General features: G+C 35.0%; 2 protein-coding genes across 2 annotated transcripts; both read left to right on the forward strand.

Annotated features, from left to right (window-relative positions):
* The first annotated feature begins 3363 nt into the window (after nucleotides 1–3363).
* Nucleotides 3364–8582, forward strand: RPA32B (Replication protein A, subunit RPA32). The gene is made up of 10 exons (XM_086232651.1): nucleotides 3364–3623; nucleotides 3941–4051; nucleotides 4143–4240; nucleotides 4339–4380; nucleotides 4677–4754; nucleotides 6205–6283; nucleotides 6394–6453; nucleotides 6534–6622; nucleotides 7944–8012; nucleotides 8134–8582. Exons 1-10 carry the CDS (start codon nucleotides 3519–3521, stop codon nucleotides 8216–8218), a joined length of 816 nt encoding a protein of 271 aa, XP_086088777.1. The 5' UTR covers nucleotides 3364–3518; the 3' UTR covers nucleotides 8219–8582.
* Nucleotides 8583–15134: 6552 nt separating this feature from the next.
* Nucleotides 15135–18311, forward strand: AIL5 (AINTEGUMENTA-like 5). Its single transcript, XM_086230420.1, has 9 exons — nucleotides 15135–15263; nucleotides 15374–15767; nucleotides 15872–15954; nucleotides 16416–16424; nucleotides 16805–16893; nucleotides 17018–17091; nucleotides 17221–17271; nucleotides 17395–17471; nucleotides 17580–18311. The coding sequence occupies exons 1-9, from the start codon at nucleotides 15161–15163 to the stop codon at nucleotides 18290–18292; spliced, it is 1593 nt and encodes a 530-aa protein (XP_086086546.1). The 5' UTR covers nucleotides 15135–15160; the 3' UTR covers nucleotides 18293–18311.
* The last annotated feature ends 395 nt before the right edge of the window (nucleotides 18312–18706 follow it).

An 18706-nucleotide genomic window follows, 5' to 3' on the forward strand; every position in this document is an offset into this window, starting at 1 on the left:
CTCTTCTTGGATGAAGAAAAAAATCAAAATAGAAATTTTTTTTTTATTCTCTAGTTGATGACAACTACAAAATGATATTTTTTACTGACTACGCAATAATAAAAAGAACCATTGTTTGAAAATGTTTACATCACAAATTGGTTTTGGGCCGGATTCACGGCTAGGCCCGGTTTTATTGAAACCCATTGGCCGAGCTCAGTGTTCTTGTTTAGGAAGGAGCCCAGTACGTAGCTGAGCCCAAGTCCATGTGGAACACAAAGATCTCAAAGTATCCTGGTCATTTGGCGCCGAGTTCTCCTTGATGGACTAGGAGAACTAAATCAGAGAATGGAAAGGAAAGCTTGGGCGTGAAGCTGAAGAAAGGAAGTTCAAGTTCAAGTAAAAAAGGGATTTCCTAGAAGATAGGAGGGGGATCACTATATATAGAGGCATTAGGCATGAATAAAGCTTTCTTTCAACAACCTACAATTAACACACAACTTTCAACACAACTTAAGAATTCTCAAGATCTCAAGCATCTCAGTTTCTCAAGCTTTCAAGTCTTTTTCCTTTGTTTTTAGCTCTGCTAGGGTTTACTTTCCCTTAGTATTGATTTTCCTTGAGTTTCAACTATTATTTTCATGTTCTCTTACTATGAGATTTGTTGTTAGATTTATCATTGTTACTCGTTTTCAAGATAATTAATTAAGTTATTCATACTTTTTTCATCAAAATCCATTACTTTTCTATTCATCCAATCACTGTACATACAATCGTACGCACTTACGAATTCGAGAACACAGTCACTGAAACTTACGATTTGTAAAGTCCTTGAGGATGAAGGCAAGTTTCTTGTTCCTTACTTGCTATGCAATAATCTGGTTAAAAGTTTGTTCGGCGCAAATCATAACAAACATCATTTATTTATGCAAACGGCTCTCGGCCGAACGCAGTGGCACACCCGCATTCAAATAAACGACTACAATGTTCTATTCAGAATTCTCGATAATCCCTGCCGTGATTTTTTAGGGTAACAAAAAATAACTGATTCTGAATGTTAATCAACCAAAAAGCTTTTACGGTGTTATTGTCAGTCAATCAATAACATCAAAGTTATTATTGTTCAATGACATTCAAAAAATCGCATAAACTTGATACTTACATACATGAAGTGACAATGACAATCATATCATTGAGCTAGCTAGTGACAGTGACAAAGTATGATTATATTGCGGGGCGTAGAATGCAGAGTAGGCGCGAATTGATCAACAGAGGAATACCAATAGATCTGTCACGCAAAACTTTAGAGCAATTTTTATCTCAGACCGATGGATATAAGTTGATCACATAGGTTTAGTAACCAATTGAAATGTATAGTGTCAAGAGCGGTTATTGGCTAGCAAGGTAGGTGAGTGAACATGTTGTGGGTGCAGAGAGCTTGAAATGGCTGGCCTGTAATCGGTTTTGGAAAGGTATTTGGCAGTTGAAGGTCCCAGAGAAAATAAAACTATTCATATGGAGGTGTTGTCAAGAAATTATTCCATGTGTTTTTAATTTATATAAGTGCACTCTCTGATGGGCCCCATTGGTATCCCTCTTTGGTGGAGGAGAAATGTATGTGAGTAATCAAACACATGCATAGAAAAAGTGAACCATGCTGGGTGTAAAATTTACCACATGAGGAAAGCAATTTTACTATTGCTTTGGGGCCTATTTAATGAAAAGGTGAGCTAGCTGTATGGTATAGCTAAGGTTGGTGCAACAATTGTCACAAACCATGACATTAATAACAATGGGAACTCGAAATTGTGCTGTTTGACATCAATAGGCACTATTTGGTGGTTGTGCCTGATGAAGGATTTTGTAGTAATGTGGACTGCAAGAGAGAGTGGAATATACTTGTATCACAACAAGCTTGGTGAATTTGAAAAGAAGTATGATTGGGTGAAAAATTAAAGGCCAAATTGTATGCTTGGTCCTTGTGGTTTGATCATTATCTTAATGTTATCATGTGGTTCTGAATTTTTTAAATAATACCTCAGTCCATTGTAATGCAAGAATAAAGTTCAATTTCTATCTAATTTTTCATCTCATTTCAAGTTGTATGAATGTGATTTAGCATGCATAAACCAGACTATGTGATCAAGTAGTCTTCTTCATCTTCAGTATCAAGGTATTTGCGGTTTTTGCGGTTTTTTTCTTCGGTTGCCATTACTTGCAGTGTTGTTTTGCCCTTAGTTTTCTTCTTTTGAGGACTGGATTCAGAGCATTCATCTCTAACAGAATGCCCTTCTCCAATTTCATGGCCAGCTCTTTTTTTGCCTTGATGTTCGGGCTACACAATCAAAATATTTGTCAAAATTAGTATAAAAGAGGAAATGAACTAAAAAATGTACTAATTAATAAAAAACAAACTTGTTTTGCAGCTAGCTCACCTCCCCCATTAGCCTAGGCAACAAAGCTCAGAATTTGAGGACAACTTTAATAAGTTGGGTACTGCAACAACAACCACACCAAAGGCAAAATCAGTTTTCATGTAATCATATAAGTATAACTTGAAAAATAAAGCAAGGTATCTGAGCTATGAATTGAAAATATAAGCAATTAATTGAGTTAATCACTTTATTACCATTTTGTAGCCTAAATTTAGTAACATGAGTAACAAAAAGATGGAATTCATTAAAGGACAACTGTTATCACTTTACAAACCTAAAAAACTTCACAAGATACAGGAATTACATTTCATGACAAAAACTCTTTAGTGCCTTAACAACTATATACATTCGAAATTCTCCAAAAGTTGTCATTAACACCTGGCAACAAGTTAAATTAAATATTATATAGTTGGAGCAGATATGTCCCTATTGTCTCTATTTAAGTGTGGATACATCTTGTGGCATATATGATGTATAAACACTATCATAATATGGATCCAACTCATGAAAGCCTCTTGGTTGTGCCTTTAGTACTATATACCAATTTGAGGTTTCACTTTCTCTAGAATAAAAGATTTGTTTAGCTTGTGAAGCTAGAATGAATGGATCCCTTTCAAATTTACTTAAACCTTCGTGAAGATTAACTAATGTGAAACCATCTTTTTTTTTCACACCATTAACAATGTTGGTCCAATTACAGAGAAATACAGGTAACCTAAAAGTGTTGAAGTGAAATTGACCACAAAGTTCATGTGAGTATAGTGTAAAAAAGCTTCTCCTATTTGAACTAATATGTCATTTACCCTTTATTTTTCTCTTTTCATAAAAAATGGTGTTAATAAACTCAATTTTCTTGGGGCGTTTTAATTGGAGCTAAAATAAACTCAATTTTCATACCAAAATCAAACTCAATATTCATTCATTTTAATAAATTAAGAAATGGAAAGAGAATAAGATAATAAAGCAAGGAACAAAATGTGGCGGGAATCCAATTTCTTATACCCCCATCGGCTCTAAGGTTTCACTCCTTTAAACCAAAAAACGTTTCAGTCTTTCAGCGAAGGAACTTTGATCTTTGGGTTTTCCACAGAAACCCAGAAAGTCATGAACATGAGCCAATTCGATGGCAGTGCCGCCTTCTCCGGCGGTGGCTTCATGCCCCCTCAGGCCACCCAGACCCCCGACCCCTCTTTCGCTTCCTCCTCTAAGGTAACAACTCCCACTTGTGTTCACTCTCTTTTTGGTTCCAAAGAAACCAGAGGGAAATTGAAATTTTCAATGGAGCAGCAATTAGGGGTTTTTGCCAATTTCTCTTGAGGGGTTTGTGGACTTCTAGGGTATTAAACTGATGGGTATTGGGTAGTTTAAGAAATTGTTCATTTCTCATGATTTCCTGTGAACCAAACAGAGACTTAGGGATATGCTTTTGGTGTTTTGTGAGATGGCAATGCTCAATTAAAGCAATTTGGTTGTATTATTCATTAATTTAAGTGCGGTTATGAAGGTTTTTGGTGATTCTTTTGCAGAATCGTGACATCCAGGCATTGCTTCCACTGACCGTGAAGCAGATAAACGATGCGATTGTATCAGCGAATGATAAATCAGAATTTTTTATTGACGGAGTTGATGTGAACAACGTGGGTTTTTGTTTTAGTTTTTGTTCTTTTTTTCTTATAAATTTGTGGTTGGATTTTTTTGTTTTTTGTTTTTAATTTTCTTTGTCTCTAGGTTAAGCTTGTGGGGATGGTGCATGACAAAGCTGGAAGAATTACAGATGTTACTTTCATTCTTGACGATGGGACCGGACGGATTGATTGCAACAAGTGGTGAGTTTTCTCGAGCCTTTTCTTATTATTGGTTTGATAGTTTTGTTTTAGTTAATTTCTTGATTCTATGTCAATGATGGCTTCTTGTGTTCGTGCAGGTTTCATGAAGCAATAGACACAAACGAAATAGAAGGAATCCTGTATGCTTCTTTCTTTCCTGACCAATTGCACCCCTTTCCTTATTGTACATCCATTGACATGTAGCTTTATATGGGTGTTTCTCAAACATTAATAAAGCCAATTCTCTCAATATTTCAAGTTTCTTTTTCTTAATTATCTAGGATAGTAAGATGCAAAGTCATATATATTTCCAATTGCATTTTGTTCCATTTTTTCAAGATTTATTGGATATTTTCCCCATCTACTTTACTATGAAATTAAGTGAACTTTTAATTTATTTCATTTATTACATCAAAATATTTATCTTTAATATTAGGGATGGAATGTACGTTCGGGTTCATGGACGCTTGAAAAGCTTTCAGGGTAAGAAGACCTTAAATGTCTTCTCTATTAGGTACAACTCCATTCCCTTTTGTTTCACACTTCAATAGATTTTGCTTCAGAGGAGTAGTCCTCTTCATCAGTCTTTAGGTAAAGTTTGTTGTACATTATGGAATTTTTTGTCTTTGGTTATTACTAGGATTGTGTTTAAATTTGTTTCTTTCTCTTGGGTTATTGTTAGCCTTTTATTTTCCTTTTCATGAAGGTTATTTCTATTGATTGTTTATTTGCTACTGGAGAGATTATAGGCTTGAATATTGTTGATAGCTTGTTTAGCAATTAAATTTATTTTAATAAGATGAATAATCATTCCATCATTGGAAGGAATGAGTCAAGAAAATTGGTTGATACTAGGCAGCAACTTCAGTGATTGATTTAAATTTCCTTAGAAAAGGAATAATTCATGTCTTTACTAAGATTATTTGTAATTAGTATATTGATCATTCAGAGGTAGAATCTGGCCTGTCAACTTTTGGTACCTATATTTAAGAATATATGCAATCAAGTTCAAGTCTAAGGAAAGTTGGGGATTAAAAATAGCTTGGTTTTTCTTTTAGAGGTAGCGCATGACCTATTATTTAGGGCATTATGATGGAGAAAATAATAAAAATAATTAAGGAGCTAAAATTAGTTATATAATAAAAAAACGTCTCAACTTTATCAAATAGTTTTTGACTTTTTGTTATCTTTTTATGAAAAAGGAGCTTCAGAGGAGGTTACGAGATTTCTTGTGATATGGTACAGTTGAAAGGAAAATATCTTTTAGTATGCCTGGTTGTACGTGCATCTCTTAGGATATTGAGTTCTTTATTTGATGAGAATGCTGTTGCTAATATTCTAGTTCTAACAGGAATTTGAGGTCTTCCCTGTGTTGATCATTTACCATCTAAAAAACCCTTGCAATGAGATACTCAGTATATGTCATTTTGTGTAAATACAATATTTCATCCCGAGTATTTGCTTTTCAGCCTTCAGGCATTGTTTTTCATGACAAACAAGGTAGCGACAACAACCTTATGAGGAAGGATTTCTTTTTTTTTTTTTTTTAAATGAATTAGTAAGTATTGGAACTGTATTTTTGAATGAAAAGGTAGTAATTTAAAATTTGTGAGAATGTTGTGTTCCTGATCTTGTTAAGTAATCATGCACCTAAGGGCCACGCTGTAAAGTGAAGAGCTAAAAGCTTCTTTTGAGTATCATGCCCCTAAGGGCCATGTAGTAAAGTGAAGAAACACCCTGAGATGTGACCACTAAAACCAGTATCCTCATTCTGTGAGCTTTTTTTGTATTTGTTTAAGGCTGTTAAGTTGGGTCCAAATGCGTGCCATGGGTTAGAGGACTTGGAAATAACTAAGTCATCAATGAAGCAACCTCATGAAACAGGATTCGATTCAATGACGAACCTATACTTTCTGCTATTGTTCATATTGAGGTTCTAACATTGAAGTTGGTGTGATTGTCAGGCCTGTGGATGACTATAATGAGATTGCAAGCCACTTTATTGAGTGTATATACGTCCATTTCTACAACAGCAGGTTATGGGTACTGGTCTAACCACTGAAAATGTGATTGTAACTTTGGCATTGCATAGTGATGACATTGTTATTGAAGTGTATACTAGTTTTCTGATGTCTTTGTACTTGTGGTGATAGAAACCACAGGTTGGTGTTGGTGTCACTACTCAGCCACATATGACAATTCCAACAAATCAGGTTAGATTATTAACTATAGATTTCAGTCTGATTTATCTTTTATTATTTGCTTTACTAGTCCACTTTATTTTTGCCTTCAGTTTTCTGGCCAATATAACTTCGATAGCTTCGATGGACAGAAGAGCACTGAAGTAAAGGTCCTAGAAGTTTTGTGCCAGCATTCATACCTGTGAGTAACTATAAACTTGAAAATATTAATGTTCATCTATAAGAATACTGCTGTGAAGTGGCAAAACAGTCTCATGGTCATGTATTATACAGACTTGGTTTGTAGCTGATTGTTCATCAGGAAACTATGGTCCTGTGTCCAAAGCCTAAGAAACTAAACATTAACATTATATGGGTCTTTAGGGACAATTCAGCAAAAATTTATTAGCATGTTTCAATCCAAATCTTGTATGTATGGATGACCTCTCTTGGTTTATAAGCACCCATTATATTGGGCCAAAATATATTTGGTTTATGTTATTGATGAGTGCTGCACAAACAGAAGAAACAAGATCTTCTAAAATGAATTGTCATACTTTAATTGATGCAGATAACCTGAGTAAATGAGAACACATTTGTTTGGATAAGATTGAGACAGATTTTGGCCTATGAGAAGATAGTTGGTCAAAGTATCTATTTATTTTGGATATTACTGGGGACAACACACACACACACACACGAGGAAAAAAGAGCCCTGAACAACATTTTTTTTTCCTATAATATTCTGTTAAATGAATGGGATAATTTGATGTAGGTATTTCCACTCAAGCACCAATCTTATGTTAATAAACGGTCAATGCCAAGTCATAATTATAAAATCATCTATTAAATGCACAGTGTTCCTTTGTTTTGGAAGTTGCTAAAATTTTTGACAAGAGTCTGGCTATTGCTTGTTCTTGGCTAAAACTCAAGAATGTTTATGTGACATTTCTATTTTCTGTAAAATAAATAGAATATTTAGTTTGTTTTCACCCAAGCAACAGTCTTCTTCTGATGCTTGATACAAGGCCATTGCCAATTCACAATAATAGAATCATCTGCTAAATGCTTAGTATAATGTTGCTTTCTTTGGGCATTTCTTTAATTTTTGGCATGATCTTGGTTGTTTTAAAATTATTTTGTAGTCCATGCTTAATTTTGACAGATTTTAAATTTGCACTAATTAATTACCAAATGCCAATGGCCTAGAGGCCTTGTATAATGCAAGGAGGTGTTTCAAGTCCTCAGTTTGAAACTAAGGGATGGGAAGGGTTTAAGGGAAGGGAAGGACTATCTCCTCTAGCCACTGGATGGAAGAGAACAAAAAAGAAAAAATATATATATGTGATTAAGAAATTCATTGCATGCTGATTATTGGTATGCAATACAATTTTGAACATAAATGTATAAATGATAGTGTTATTTTTTTTTTTTTGTATGCAGATGTGTGAATTTCATGTACACATTTCCTTTTCTTTCCTTCCTTTTTCCTACATAATTGTAACTAGCATTGCATGTTTCAGTGCAAGAGAAGAGGGTGCACACCTTGATGATATTGCCCGACAACTGAAAATTCCAGTGAACAATCTCATGTCTCTCTCTCTCTCTCTCTCTCTCTCTCTCACACACACACACACACACACACACACACCTACCTGCGCACTTGCCCGTCCAAACTGATATCTAAATCTTAAATCTTTTTGCCATTGGCAGGCCAGCTATTGATAATCTTATACAGGAAGGCAAAGTTTACTCAACAGTTGATGATTATCACTTTAAATCAACTGCCAATGCTTGAATAAAGGCAAATGAACATAGTCTCAGCCTCAATTAGGTTGTGCTCTTTTTCTTTGTTGTGTGAAATCTTGAAGGTATACTAGAAACTTGAGGTGCAGAGGATTGAATGTGCAAGTAATTGTCAGCACTTTGTTTTTAGATGTATATCTTGTAGCCTAGCTATCTAAACTATGGGACTCTGAGATATTACTGACTAGAGTAATTTCCATTTCCTTCACCTATCCTCTATTAGAGTTGCATGAGTCATGCAGGTAGTGAACAATTTGAAGTTTAGGTTAATATAGTTTACTGAGCTCGTTTAAGCTTATGAATGATACTCATTAGTTTGTTATTAAAACTAGTGAACAAGGTCTATAACAATTGCTTCTATTATTCATATTTTTCTTTTGATAAGAAATATAATTGTAGTTTGAAAGAAGTGTAATGCATACTCTATTTAAGTAACATGTTACTTAATAAGTTAATTAACTACGTTTAGAATATGATCCCAATTAAATTCCAAACAAAACAATAGGCCGAGCGTGAAATGATTCATTGAGCTCATAATGAAATTTGTTTGTTGAGCTTGAGCTCTTCTGAAGCTTAATAAAAAGTCACTAAATTTAACCTTTATTATGGTATCATAATAGACAATGTACTCGTGCTAAGTTCTGTTTAGCTACACGTACCCAATAAAGTATTCTAAGCCTCTCATCTCAAAAGAAATAGTATCACGATGTTTAAGTCAAACTCAAGTTTGGCATAACTGGGTTTAAGCTCAATTTGTTTATCCTCTAATCACCTTTTTGTGTATATAAAAGTTTCATTTATCAAGTAGTTGAAAATCATGACACAGCCACAGGGCCCACGTGTCCATACATAACGACATGTTTCAACGATTTCAACTCAGACACAGTCTTCTCCCATACACAGAATGTAAATATAATAAAAAAAATTATTGCAATGACAATAATAGTATCTAAACCAAAAAATAAAATAAAATAGTTGTAAATAAGAAACAAAAAGTAAAAAAACAAAAGATGTCATGTGAGATGTGATCATGAAGTAATAATAAAGAAATGGGGTGCGAACGTGAGGAATGATTCTTTCTCTGACCACAACAAACCCACCATTTGCTTTAATTACTTTAAAGTTTAAACATAGTTTGACCGTGGACAAAATTTGGGGATTGAATTATCAATTATGCAAGCCAGCCAATTTCATACTAATATTTTATCAAATTTATTTATTAAATATGTTTGTTTTGGCCAAATTTATTAAATTTCTTGATTAAATAGAAAAGTTTTACTCAGTTATGTATAGTATACAAACGCATGATCTTAACGGTTCGTTTTTATACTCCAAAAGTATATACTTATCTTTTTGTATAAAAAATTATCTCTGTTAAAAATTATTTAATTATATAATTATAGTTCATTAAATAAACAATTTCGGTAACAGTTAAATTCATTATATATTTATTTGATAATAATTACGTGATCAAATGATTTCAAATTGGTTGATTTTTAGAGAAAACCTTTAAAGTTCAATTTTTAGAAATAATTACATGACCAAGTTTTGATGATAAACTACGATACCAAATGGGAATGAGAATGTAAAAAAGTGAACATAGCTACCTATTTTTTTTATTACTTTTTACTTTTTACTGTAAATAAAATAAAAAATAAAATGTAAACTCCGCCGAACTCTCTGCCAATGTGCTTTCTCTTTGTAGGACTTGAACACTTGCATTGCATTGCACCCTTTTTTGTATTTTTGTGTGGGAATGTGGATTGCTTTTTGGTTGCTTAGTGTAAAAGCAGTTTTAACTCTTATCCGGGTTTTGAGGCCTTCTCTGCTCTTGTCTGCCCACCTTGTGATACCCAATCTAATCTTTTATATTTTATTTTTGGTTTCTCATTCATGTGGATTTTGCTTTGTCCTGCAATAACTGGATTGGGTGGTTGGTCAACTTGGATTTGTCCCTCCCTCACTCACGTACTATGCCTAGCTTCTGCCTTATATTAAACACTTGGGGGCATGTGGCCGCAGCTTCCGGAGGTCCATAGAGGTGGCAATTGGGTGTTGAGAGAGAGAGAGAGAGAGAGAGAGAGAGAGAGAGAGAGAGAGAGAGATTACTGTTGCAAATAAGTGAAAGAACAACATATATGATAACAAAGTACTGTAAAAAAATAGATTGGATAGCCAATGAGAACCGTCCTCAGTTCCAATATGAGAATCAATGAATAAAATGCTTATAGAGTTATCTAAGCATTAGAAGATGCTGGCTGATAAACAATCAAGCTGAACCTATATGTTACAAATCAAGAGGCTAAAAATGAGTTTTCACCTCAATTCACTTAAGTCAGTGTAAGTATATGCATCTTAGGAGTTAATCACCACATGCATGTGAGTATGCAATCACATCTAATATACAAAATTTGTTCCGAAAATAATATACTTCAATTTCCATCCACAACTTATACTTGAGAATGAGAATGATAAGAAAAACCCAATTTTGTTATTGTATTAAAATAAATTAAAAAAAACAATTAATTCATGAGTGTGCTATATTTTATTGAGTATCTATATATGGGCACCAAGAATATCCCAATAATTTAAGAGCTAGCCAAGTTGGGTGACGATGCATAGTAGCATATATTGCATGCATAACCCCTGAGGCAGCCAACAGATCAAAGTCTGGCATGGTGTCTATAGATACCACATATCTCATCATATGATGACATGCCCTCTCATCATTAATTTCATTTCAATTTGTTATCTCATATCATATCATGACTCATGAGGGGTAGATATTATTAATCACAACCCAAATGATATCATTCATTTCATGCATGCAACATGGCATTCGGCGTTGGCATCTTCAGGATCCAGCTGACACGTGTGGATGATACTTATAAAACAATTATATTTGAAGTGCACACGTGTCGCCGAGATGGACATGCAGCTAGCAACGCACGCATGTGGATGCCATTACCAAATCTATCCTCTCGCAGAAGCCACCACACCCACCGACCCACCGTCCCTTCAGGCCTCTCTCTCTCTCTCGCCCTCTATTTCCTTATTTCTTGGATGCTTATAGTAAGCCATGCTCACATATTCAACACTTTCGAATATCGTCTCACATCTCACCCTTGGGTTTGCATGCAAATTTTATAGAGCGTCTAAGAAAATGTATTTGTTTATGTCCCATGCATGTATCGTATCTACTTAAGTGTAGCCACTTTTTCAAATTAGTTCGGTTTTTTCCAAAATTGCAAACCTCGAACCAATTTAATCGGTTTGAGTTTTTTCCAAATCAAAATTGACCAAATCATATACTAAACCAAAACTATCCAATTAATTCGCCGTCGGTTTTGGTTAGGTCGGTTTGAGAAAGAGGACAAATGAACCCAAAAAAAAAAAAAAGACAATAGAATAATGTACACAAATGAGAAAAAATATGAAGAAATTAAAGAAGATAGAGAGAAGTTTTGAAGTAAGAAAGGAATGAAGACATTGACTAAAAGGAGATTGAGATTGACAGGGGAATTAAAGGGATGAAAAAAGTGGAAGAAATCAAATATGCAGTGAGTATGACCATATTAAAAAGATCTTAATTCAGTTTAATTTGGTTTGAGCAGTTTACAAATAGTTTAAATCGCTTACTGAATCGTTAATAACAATTTGCTTCAGTTGATAAATCGATAATCTTTTTTTATTTTGGAAAAAAAAACTGACCCTAGACCGTCCCTAATGGTTTGATTTGATCGGTTTAATCAATGGCGGCTAATTCTGCTTCTCCATTTTCTAGACACAATATTTGTTTAAAAGTCGATCATTATAAGTTCATCTTAATTGATGTTACTCCACACCTCGACTTTTTTTTTTTTTTGTAGAACTCCATCTCGAAGAAAATAGTATAATGGCATTTCTCCAAAAAGAGAAAAAATAGTTTGTTATATAACATTTTATAAACAAAAAAAAAAAAACTTACTTATTGTGTATAGTACGTGATTTCTATTATTGATCATCTCATCATACAACCCTTGGCTCGTCAATTACATTTAAGCTTGACTTGCTTGATAAACATTCCTAAAATATCTTTCCAACTTTGGAATCGAATGAAAAAGAAAGAAAATTACAAAAATCGAAATGATGAATTCATCAATTTAATATTGTTTACAAAATAATTCTTGTTTTTATAAATGAGAAATCTGTGAGCCATAAATTTCATTTAATATAGGCCCCCTACTCTTTAAAGTTCATTTATTATCATTGGACAATCTTGTCTCACCCGTGTGGGTTCTTTACCTACGAAACCGAATGAGTTTTGAAAAATACAAATCCAGCCTCCAGGCTCTTCTCTAGGATTCCCAATCCCAAATCTTCTTTTTCCTGTCTTAAAAAACCATCACTTTTTAATTATTTTCTTTACAGTTGTAGAAAAAATATATTTCCATTTTACAGTTCCACTGTTCCAGTAGCAAAAGTGAAATTTATTTGCAAAAATTTAATGACCGTTAGGGGAAAATTTTCTTTATTTTTGATTTTCAGGCCCATGAGATTTCAACCATTGAAAATCATTAAGGCATACAGTATTTTGTATCATGATTCATGAGTACGTACCATTACACTTATCAAAATTTTCACTAAATTCGCCAAATGATGTGGTAGTTTTTTTATTTAAATATGGGCCATGGATCCCACTTTAGTCTTGATTTATTTTGAATAAATAAATAAAATGTTAGAGAATAATAGGGTTATTTTATAACCAAAAGAACATACCACATTCCTTCACCACAAAGCGAGCACTTCTATTACGCTCTCTCGGCTTATAACAAAAACTTGAGAGCTAGATTGGCTAGAGCAAACAATGACATGACCTCCTTCGCCTAATTAACCATTAAACATGCTTGAAAAGAGCCTGACTCCATGATAAAAGGCAAATAGCTTGTATCTACAACAAGTTGCACGCCTTGTTTGACTGCTAAGAAACCCAAAACAAGAAATTCTTTAATCCGCAATCAATATGTAGTTTTCCTAATTAAGTCGTAGTCATTCTTGATTCAATTGAGAAAATCACAGCAGGCGTGTTGTCGAAATGTTTTATTCAGAATCTCTTCATTTTCGCTTCAAGGCTACGAAATACGATGTAGGCTTAAGAAAAGGCATAATTAACCACAGTCGCTGCAAGAGGTGCGGCATCACTCAAACCAAAACAAAACTAGAGTTTATGGTGAAACTCTAGACAAACCCTCTCTAAAATTGAGTAATAGACAAACCCTTTGTGGGATCAAGAAGGGACAAACCCTCTTTAAGATCAAGAAATGGACAAACTCTCTCTATGATGAACAAGTGGACAAACCCCCTCTAAGATGAAGAAAAAGACGTCTCTCCAAACTAAGAAGGTCAAATTGCTAGCCTGCGGCGGCCTAAGATACCAAAGCCGCCTCGACGAAAGTTTAGAATTTTTTTTCCTCTCTAGTGACTAGGGTTTTTTAAATATACAAAATGAAATTTCTTTATGTAAAAAACCTTGTATAGTCTTTTTTACAAGATATGAAATATAAGTTTTTGTAGTCAATTTTCTTCTTTTTTGTTAACATGGTATCAAATCCATTCTTTGGCCACAACCCACGACTTCTAGAGAAAATGATCAATCTAGCTAGACATAATATTTTCTAATCTCTAATATTATTTGAACATATTAAACCATTCTAGTCCATCATGCCAGTAGTTATTGTACCAGTTATAGTTCTAGTCACAATTCTATTTCCAATTTCAATCATAGTTTTAGTTTTAGTTGATACTTGATAGTCTTTTTCTTGACAATATCTACATAAAAACACTTTACGTCATACAAGCATATCTCAGAATTGAAAATATATATTCTAATAGTCAAATGGTGAATCTGTCAAAATTTAAGGTTTAAAAAAGCCTGTATTACATATGGTGTTTGCATTTTCAAAATTTTAATTCCTATTTCTTATTGTTTTTGTTCCTTGTAGAATGGCTTTTTCTTATTGTTTCAGGGAGTAATTGAAGGAGTTTTGTAGGCGGAAGATTTGAGCGGCAAGTCGGCAACACACATATATATATATATATATATATGATGTTGAATTATTAGCTAGGCAGGATAATTTTGGTTGGGGTATAAAAAGTAAGGGGCGCCCGAGAGGTGCGAGTTGTCTTGGCATGAATCAAAGGAAAATAAGAATGAAGGTATAGAACTGTGGAGTAGGGACAAAAGATGACACGCGGTAAACGCAGGGATATATAGAAATGATTTAATCTTACGAGTCCTAAAGTCCTACAATACACATAGCATAGTCCTCTACTTAGGGTCACGGTGTCCCCTCTCTCTCCCTCTTGCTTCCCCACATTCATACACATAATATCATCCACACCTCCTTTAGTCTTTCCCTCTCTAAAACTCACAAAAAAAAAAAAAAAAAAAATCTCAAAAACCATAAAGTAATGCTTTCTTCGGTCAAGACCCAAGAGAGAGAAAGTGAGAGAAAGATAGAGACACACCGCTCAGTCATCCCATCAAAAGCTTCCACTTTGCTTTCTCTGCTCCCTCCCTCTCTCTCATCCATTTATTCTGATATTTAATCTCATTACTCATCAGAAAAAAGAATCTCGATCCTCGTGTAACCCTTAACACTACTCATCTCCCTTCTCTTTCATTCATTCATTCAGCTCTCTCCTCCTCTTCTACTACAACTACAACTACAACTACAACTAGTGAGTGCTACATAACATAGTCTGCTTGCTTACTAGTTACTACCTCTCCTCAATATCTGTGTCTCTCAACCCCCTTCATTCACTCTCTCTCTCTCTCAGAGCTCTGTTTTTCTAGTCTTCTGTGATATATTCATTCCCATTTCCCATATCCTTTGCTCTATTTCCGAAGACAAAGAAAAACACACACACACATACCCACATATCTCTTTCACCCATGGACTCATCTCAGTCTCATCACCCCCATCACAACTGGCTCGGTTTCTCTCTTTCCAATCACTCTCTCTTCGACGCCTTCACCTCCTCTCCCAACAACCCAGGTCCCATTCTCTCTCTCTCTCTCTCTCAAATATTATTCCAAAAAAAGTTTAATTTCTAAATGAACCCAAAATTATTTAACATCATATTTCTTTTTTGTTTGATCTTACAGCTAGTCTGGATCATCATCATCATCAACAACAACAGCAACAGCAACAACAAGATGCAACCGACCTATCCATCTTCAGCTCCAGCGTGGGCGGCCCGAAACTCGAGGACTTTCTCGGCGGCTGCAGTGGCGGTGCCGCCTCTACCACCACCGCCACACCGACCTCACTCCCTCACTTTTCTACTGAAAACGAGATATACGACTCCGAACTCAAATCCATAGCCGCCAGCTTCCTCCGCGGTTTCTCCACCACCTCCACCGCCACCACCACCGCCACTGCTCCCCAAACCAAACCCCAACAAAACCACCTCCAAGCTGTGGTCCCCATCGAGCCCGCTCCCAAAAAGACCGTCGACACCTTCGGCCAACGCACCTCCATCTACCGCGGCGTCACAAGGTAAATAAAATAAAAATAAATTCTTTTTTTTTTCTTCCTTTTATGGGTTTTTATTCTTTTTTTATATATTTTTTTAAACAAAAATGCTTCATTTCTTTTGTTAGGCATAGGTGGACAGGAAGATATGAAGCCCATCTGTGGGATAACAGTTGCAGAAGAGAAGGACAAAGTAGGAAAGGAAGACAAGGTAATTGTTTTTCATTTTTTATTTTATTTTTTAAAATCTTCGTAGGGTTTTAAGGTTCTTTGTGGTCCTTAGTTCTAACGTGCGCCTAAGGTGTACTAAAATGCTCAAAATCAATGGGTCCACTGGATCTAGCTTATGTATAGCTCTTTGAACGGTCCTGATCATCTTCCAGAGAGCCCACACCGGTACTGTGATCGGACATAAATGTGAGAAGAAGAACAAAACAATATCATGATATATCAATCTAAGGGCTCAGATCATTAGATCTTCCGGCTTTGAAACACCTCAGGCGCTAGTTAATTTTGAAGTAGCAACCCTTGCTATTGTGCGCGTGCGTTTGTGTTTTTTGAGTGATAATCATGAGTGGTAAAGATTCTGATATGGGTTTGTTTCGTTTGTGCGCATGACGTGAATGATTGCTGCCATGGATGCTATAATCATCAACTTGACCTCCATCGCAGTTTATTTGGGTGAGTTTTAGACTTTAGTACTATTTTTCCCATTTTTATATTATATATATAATTTAAAAACCATCATTTTATTTTACTGTAACACATGAATAAGAAGTACATCGGTGAATCATATCTAGTTTAGATTCACTATAGATTTGGGTCACTGTATCAGAAAAATATTCCATGCATGAATGCATTATCAGGGTTAGATTCTCATTGTTGATAGAAAATGTGAATAATTGTTCTATCACATCGGCTGGTATTTCACTCACATTTTTTTTGTCACACCATAAAAGTACAAAAGTATTATGAATCCACAATTTTTTTCTCTGCATGTATTTCAAGACAATACAAATTTCGTATATGCTAGAATGACCCTTGAATAAATTTGTGTATAGGTGGTTATGACAAAGAAGAAAAAGCAGCAAGAGCATACGATCTGGCAGCTCTGAAATACTGGGGTCCAACTACGACCACAAACTTTCCGGTAATAATCAGTTGCATGCATCATGCATGTCTTACTTTATTATTTTGTTTCTTTTTATTATATATTTTCTATTTTCTATTTGATTTTTTTGTTTTTACATCTAACTCTATGATCGATTTTTAAGGTTTCTAACTATGAGAAGGAACTGATTGAGATGAAGAACATGAGTAGGCAGGAGTTTGTTGCTTCTCTTCGAAGGTAATTAATTAATAAACATTTTTTGTAAATATTTCTTTCATTTCTTTTCTCTTGTTTCTTGTTTCTTGTTTCTGGGTTTTCAATGATATGATTTAGCTGTTGATGTATTTTTTCTTTTATGTGCTGTAGGAAAAGTAGTGGATTTTCTAGAGGAGCCTCTATCTACAGAGGGGTCACAAGGTTTGTATATAATATACCCCCTTTCTTTATTATGTATACTTGGTTGATAGTATAACTAGAATCTAATTAATTAAACTAAATAATATTGTTTTTAATTCCTATGAAACCCAATTTTTATATCAGGCACCATCAACATGGTAGATGGCAGGCAAGAATCGGAAGGGTTGCAGGCAACAAAGATCTCTACCTTGGCACTTTTAGTGAGTATTCCTTCACTTTCTCCTTTAAAAATAAAAAATCAAAGTTAATTAAATATTTTAATTATGTTAATTAACAATGACATTAATTAATTTGTGTTGAATGTACAGGCACCCAAGAAGAAGCTGCTGAGGCCTATGACATTGCAGCCATAAAGTTCAGAGGCCTAAACGCCGTGACCAACTTCGACATGAGCCGCTACGACGTGAAGAGCATTGCCAACAGCAACCTTCCCATAGGAGGAATGTCTGGAAAATCCAAGAACTCCTCAGAATCCATCTCAGATGGCAAGAGCGTAGATGGTAGCCGCTCGGTCGATGACCGGGACCTCTCATCTGCGTCCTCTGTGAACTTTGCATCTCAGCAGCAGCAGCAGCAGCCTTGTTCATCCAACACATTAAGCTTTGCAATTCCCATTAAACAAGACCCATCACCAGATTACTGGTCCAATATCTTTGGCTACAACCCTTCTCTAAACAGTGCCAAGAACCCTAACACTGTTTCAGTTGCGCCATCATATCATCAATCTTCATCCAATGGGTCTTTAGTACCCTTCAACATGGACTTTTCTACAAGTACTTCTGAGACCAACATTAATGGGTTCTTTGGTAATTACAATGCTCATGGCCAGCAGCAGCAGCAGCAGCAACAGCAAAGCAGTACTGGTACTAATTCAATCCCATTTGCTACACCCATTGCCTTAAATAGTACCAATGGTTATGAAAGCTCTTCTGGCTATGGAAGCTGGATTGGGCCAAGTCTTCACCCATTTCAGACATCCCATGCAAAGCTGTTTCAGACACCAATTTTTGGCATGGAATAGTTGAGCTGATCACATGATACACATCAGAAGCCCCGTGCGAATTATGAAAGGGAATAATCAAGGACAATGTTTTTGGGCTTTGCATTGCATGCACATGGGAGTCAACAACTTTAGTTGAATTGGTGATGAGGTGGACTGACAATCATAGATCATAATTCACAGGATTGTAGCAGCTGACACACTACTGTACTAACTCAACTTCTTTTGCTAAGATGGTGCTTCCTTTTTCTTTTGTTTTTTAGTGTACCCTTTGGTTTTTTTTTTTTTTTGTTCTTTTAGCTTTTTCTTTTTCTTTTTACTGACATGATTTTATATGGGTATAATGAGAAAGAAATCCTTTTGTAATCCTTTCTTCTTGGCTAGTATCAAATTATCCATGTGAAAGAAAAAATTGAAAAACAAATCCATTTCTAT

Source organism: Dryas octopetala, chromosome 2 (assembly GCF_963921425.1).
Source record: "Dryas octopetala chromosome 2, drDryOcto1.1, whole genome shotgun sequence".
NCBI lineage: Eukaryota > Viridiplantae > Streptophyta > Magnoliopsida > Rosales > Rosaceae > Dryas > Dryas octopetala.

Coding starts and splice junctions, on each gene's coding strand:
- RPA32B (XM_086232651.1), top strand. CDS start 3,519: ATGAACATGAGCCAATTCGATGGCAGTGCCGCCTTCTCCGGCGGTGGC. Junction 4,381..4,676: donor AACGAAATAGAAGGAATCCT/GTATGCTTCTTT, acceptor CTTTAATATTAG/GGATGGAATGTACGTTCGGG. Junction 4,755..6,204: donor TTAAATGTCTTCTCTATTAG/GTACAACTCCAT, acceptor TGTGATTGTCAG/GCCTGTGGATGACTATAATG.
- AIL5 (XM_086230420.1), top strand. CDS start 15,161: ATGGACTCATCTCAGTCTCATCACCCCCATCACAACTGGCTCGGTTTC. Junction 15,768..15,871: donor ATCTACCGCGGCGTCACAAG/GTAAATAAAATA, acceptor TTCTTTTGTTAG/GCATAGGTGGACAGGAAGAT. Junction 17,272..17,394: donor ATCTACAGAGGGGTCACAAG/GTTTGTATATAA, acceptor TTTTTATATCAG/GCACCATCAACATGGTAGAT.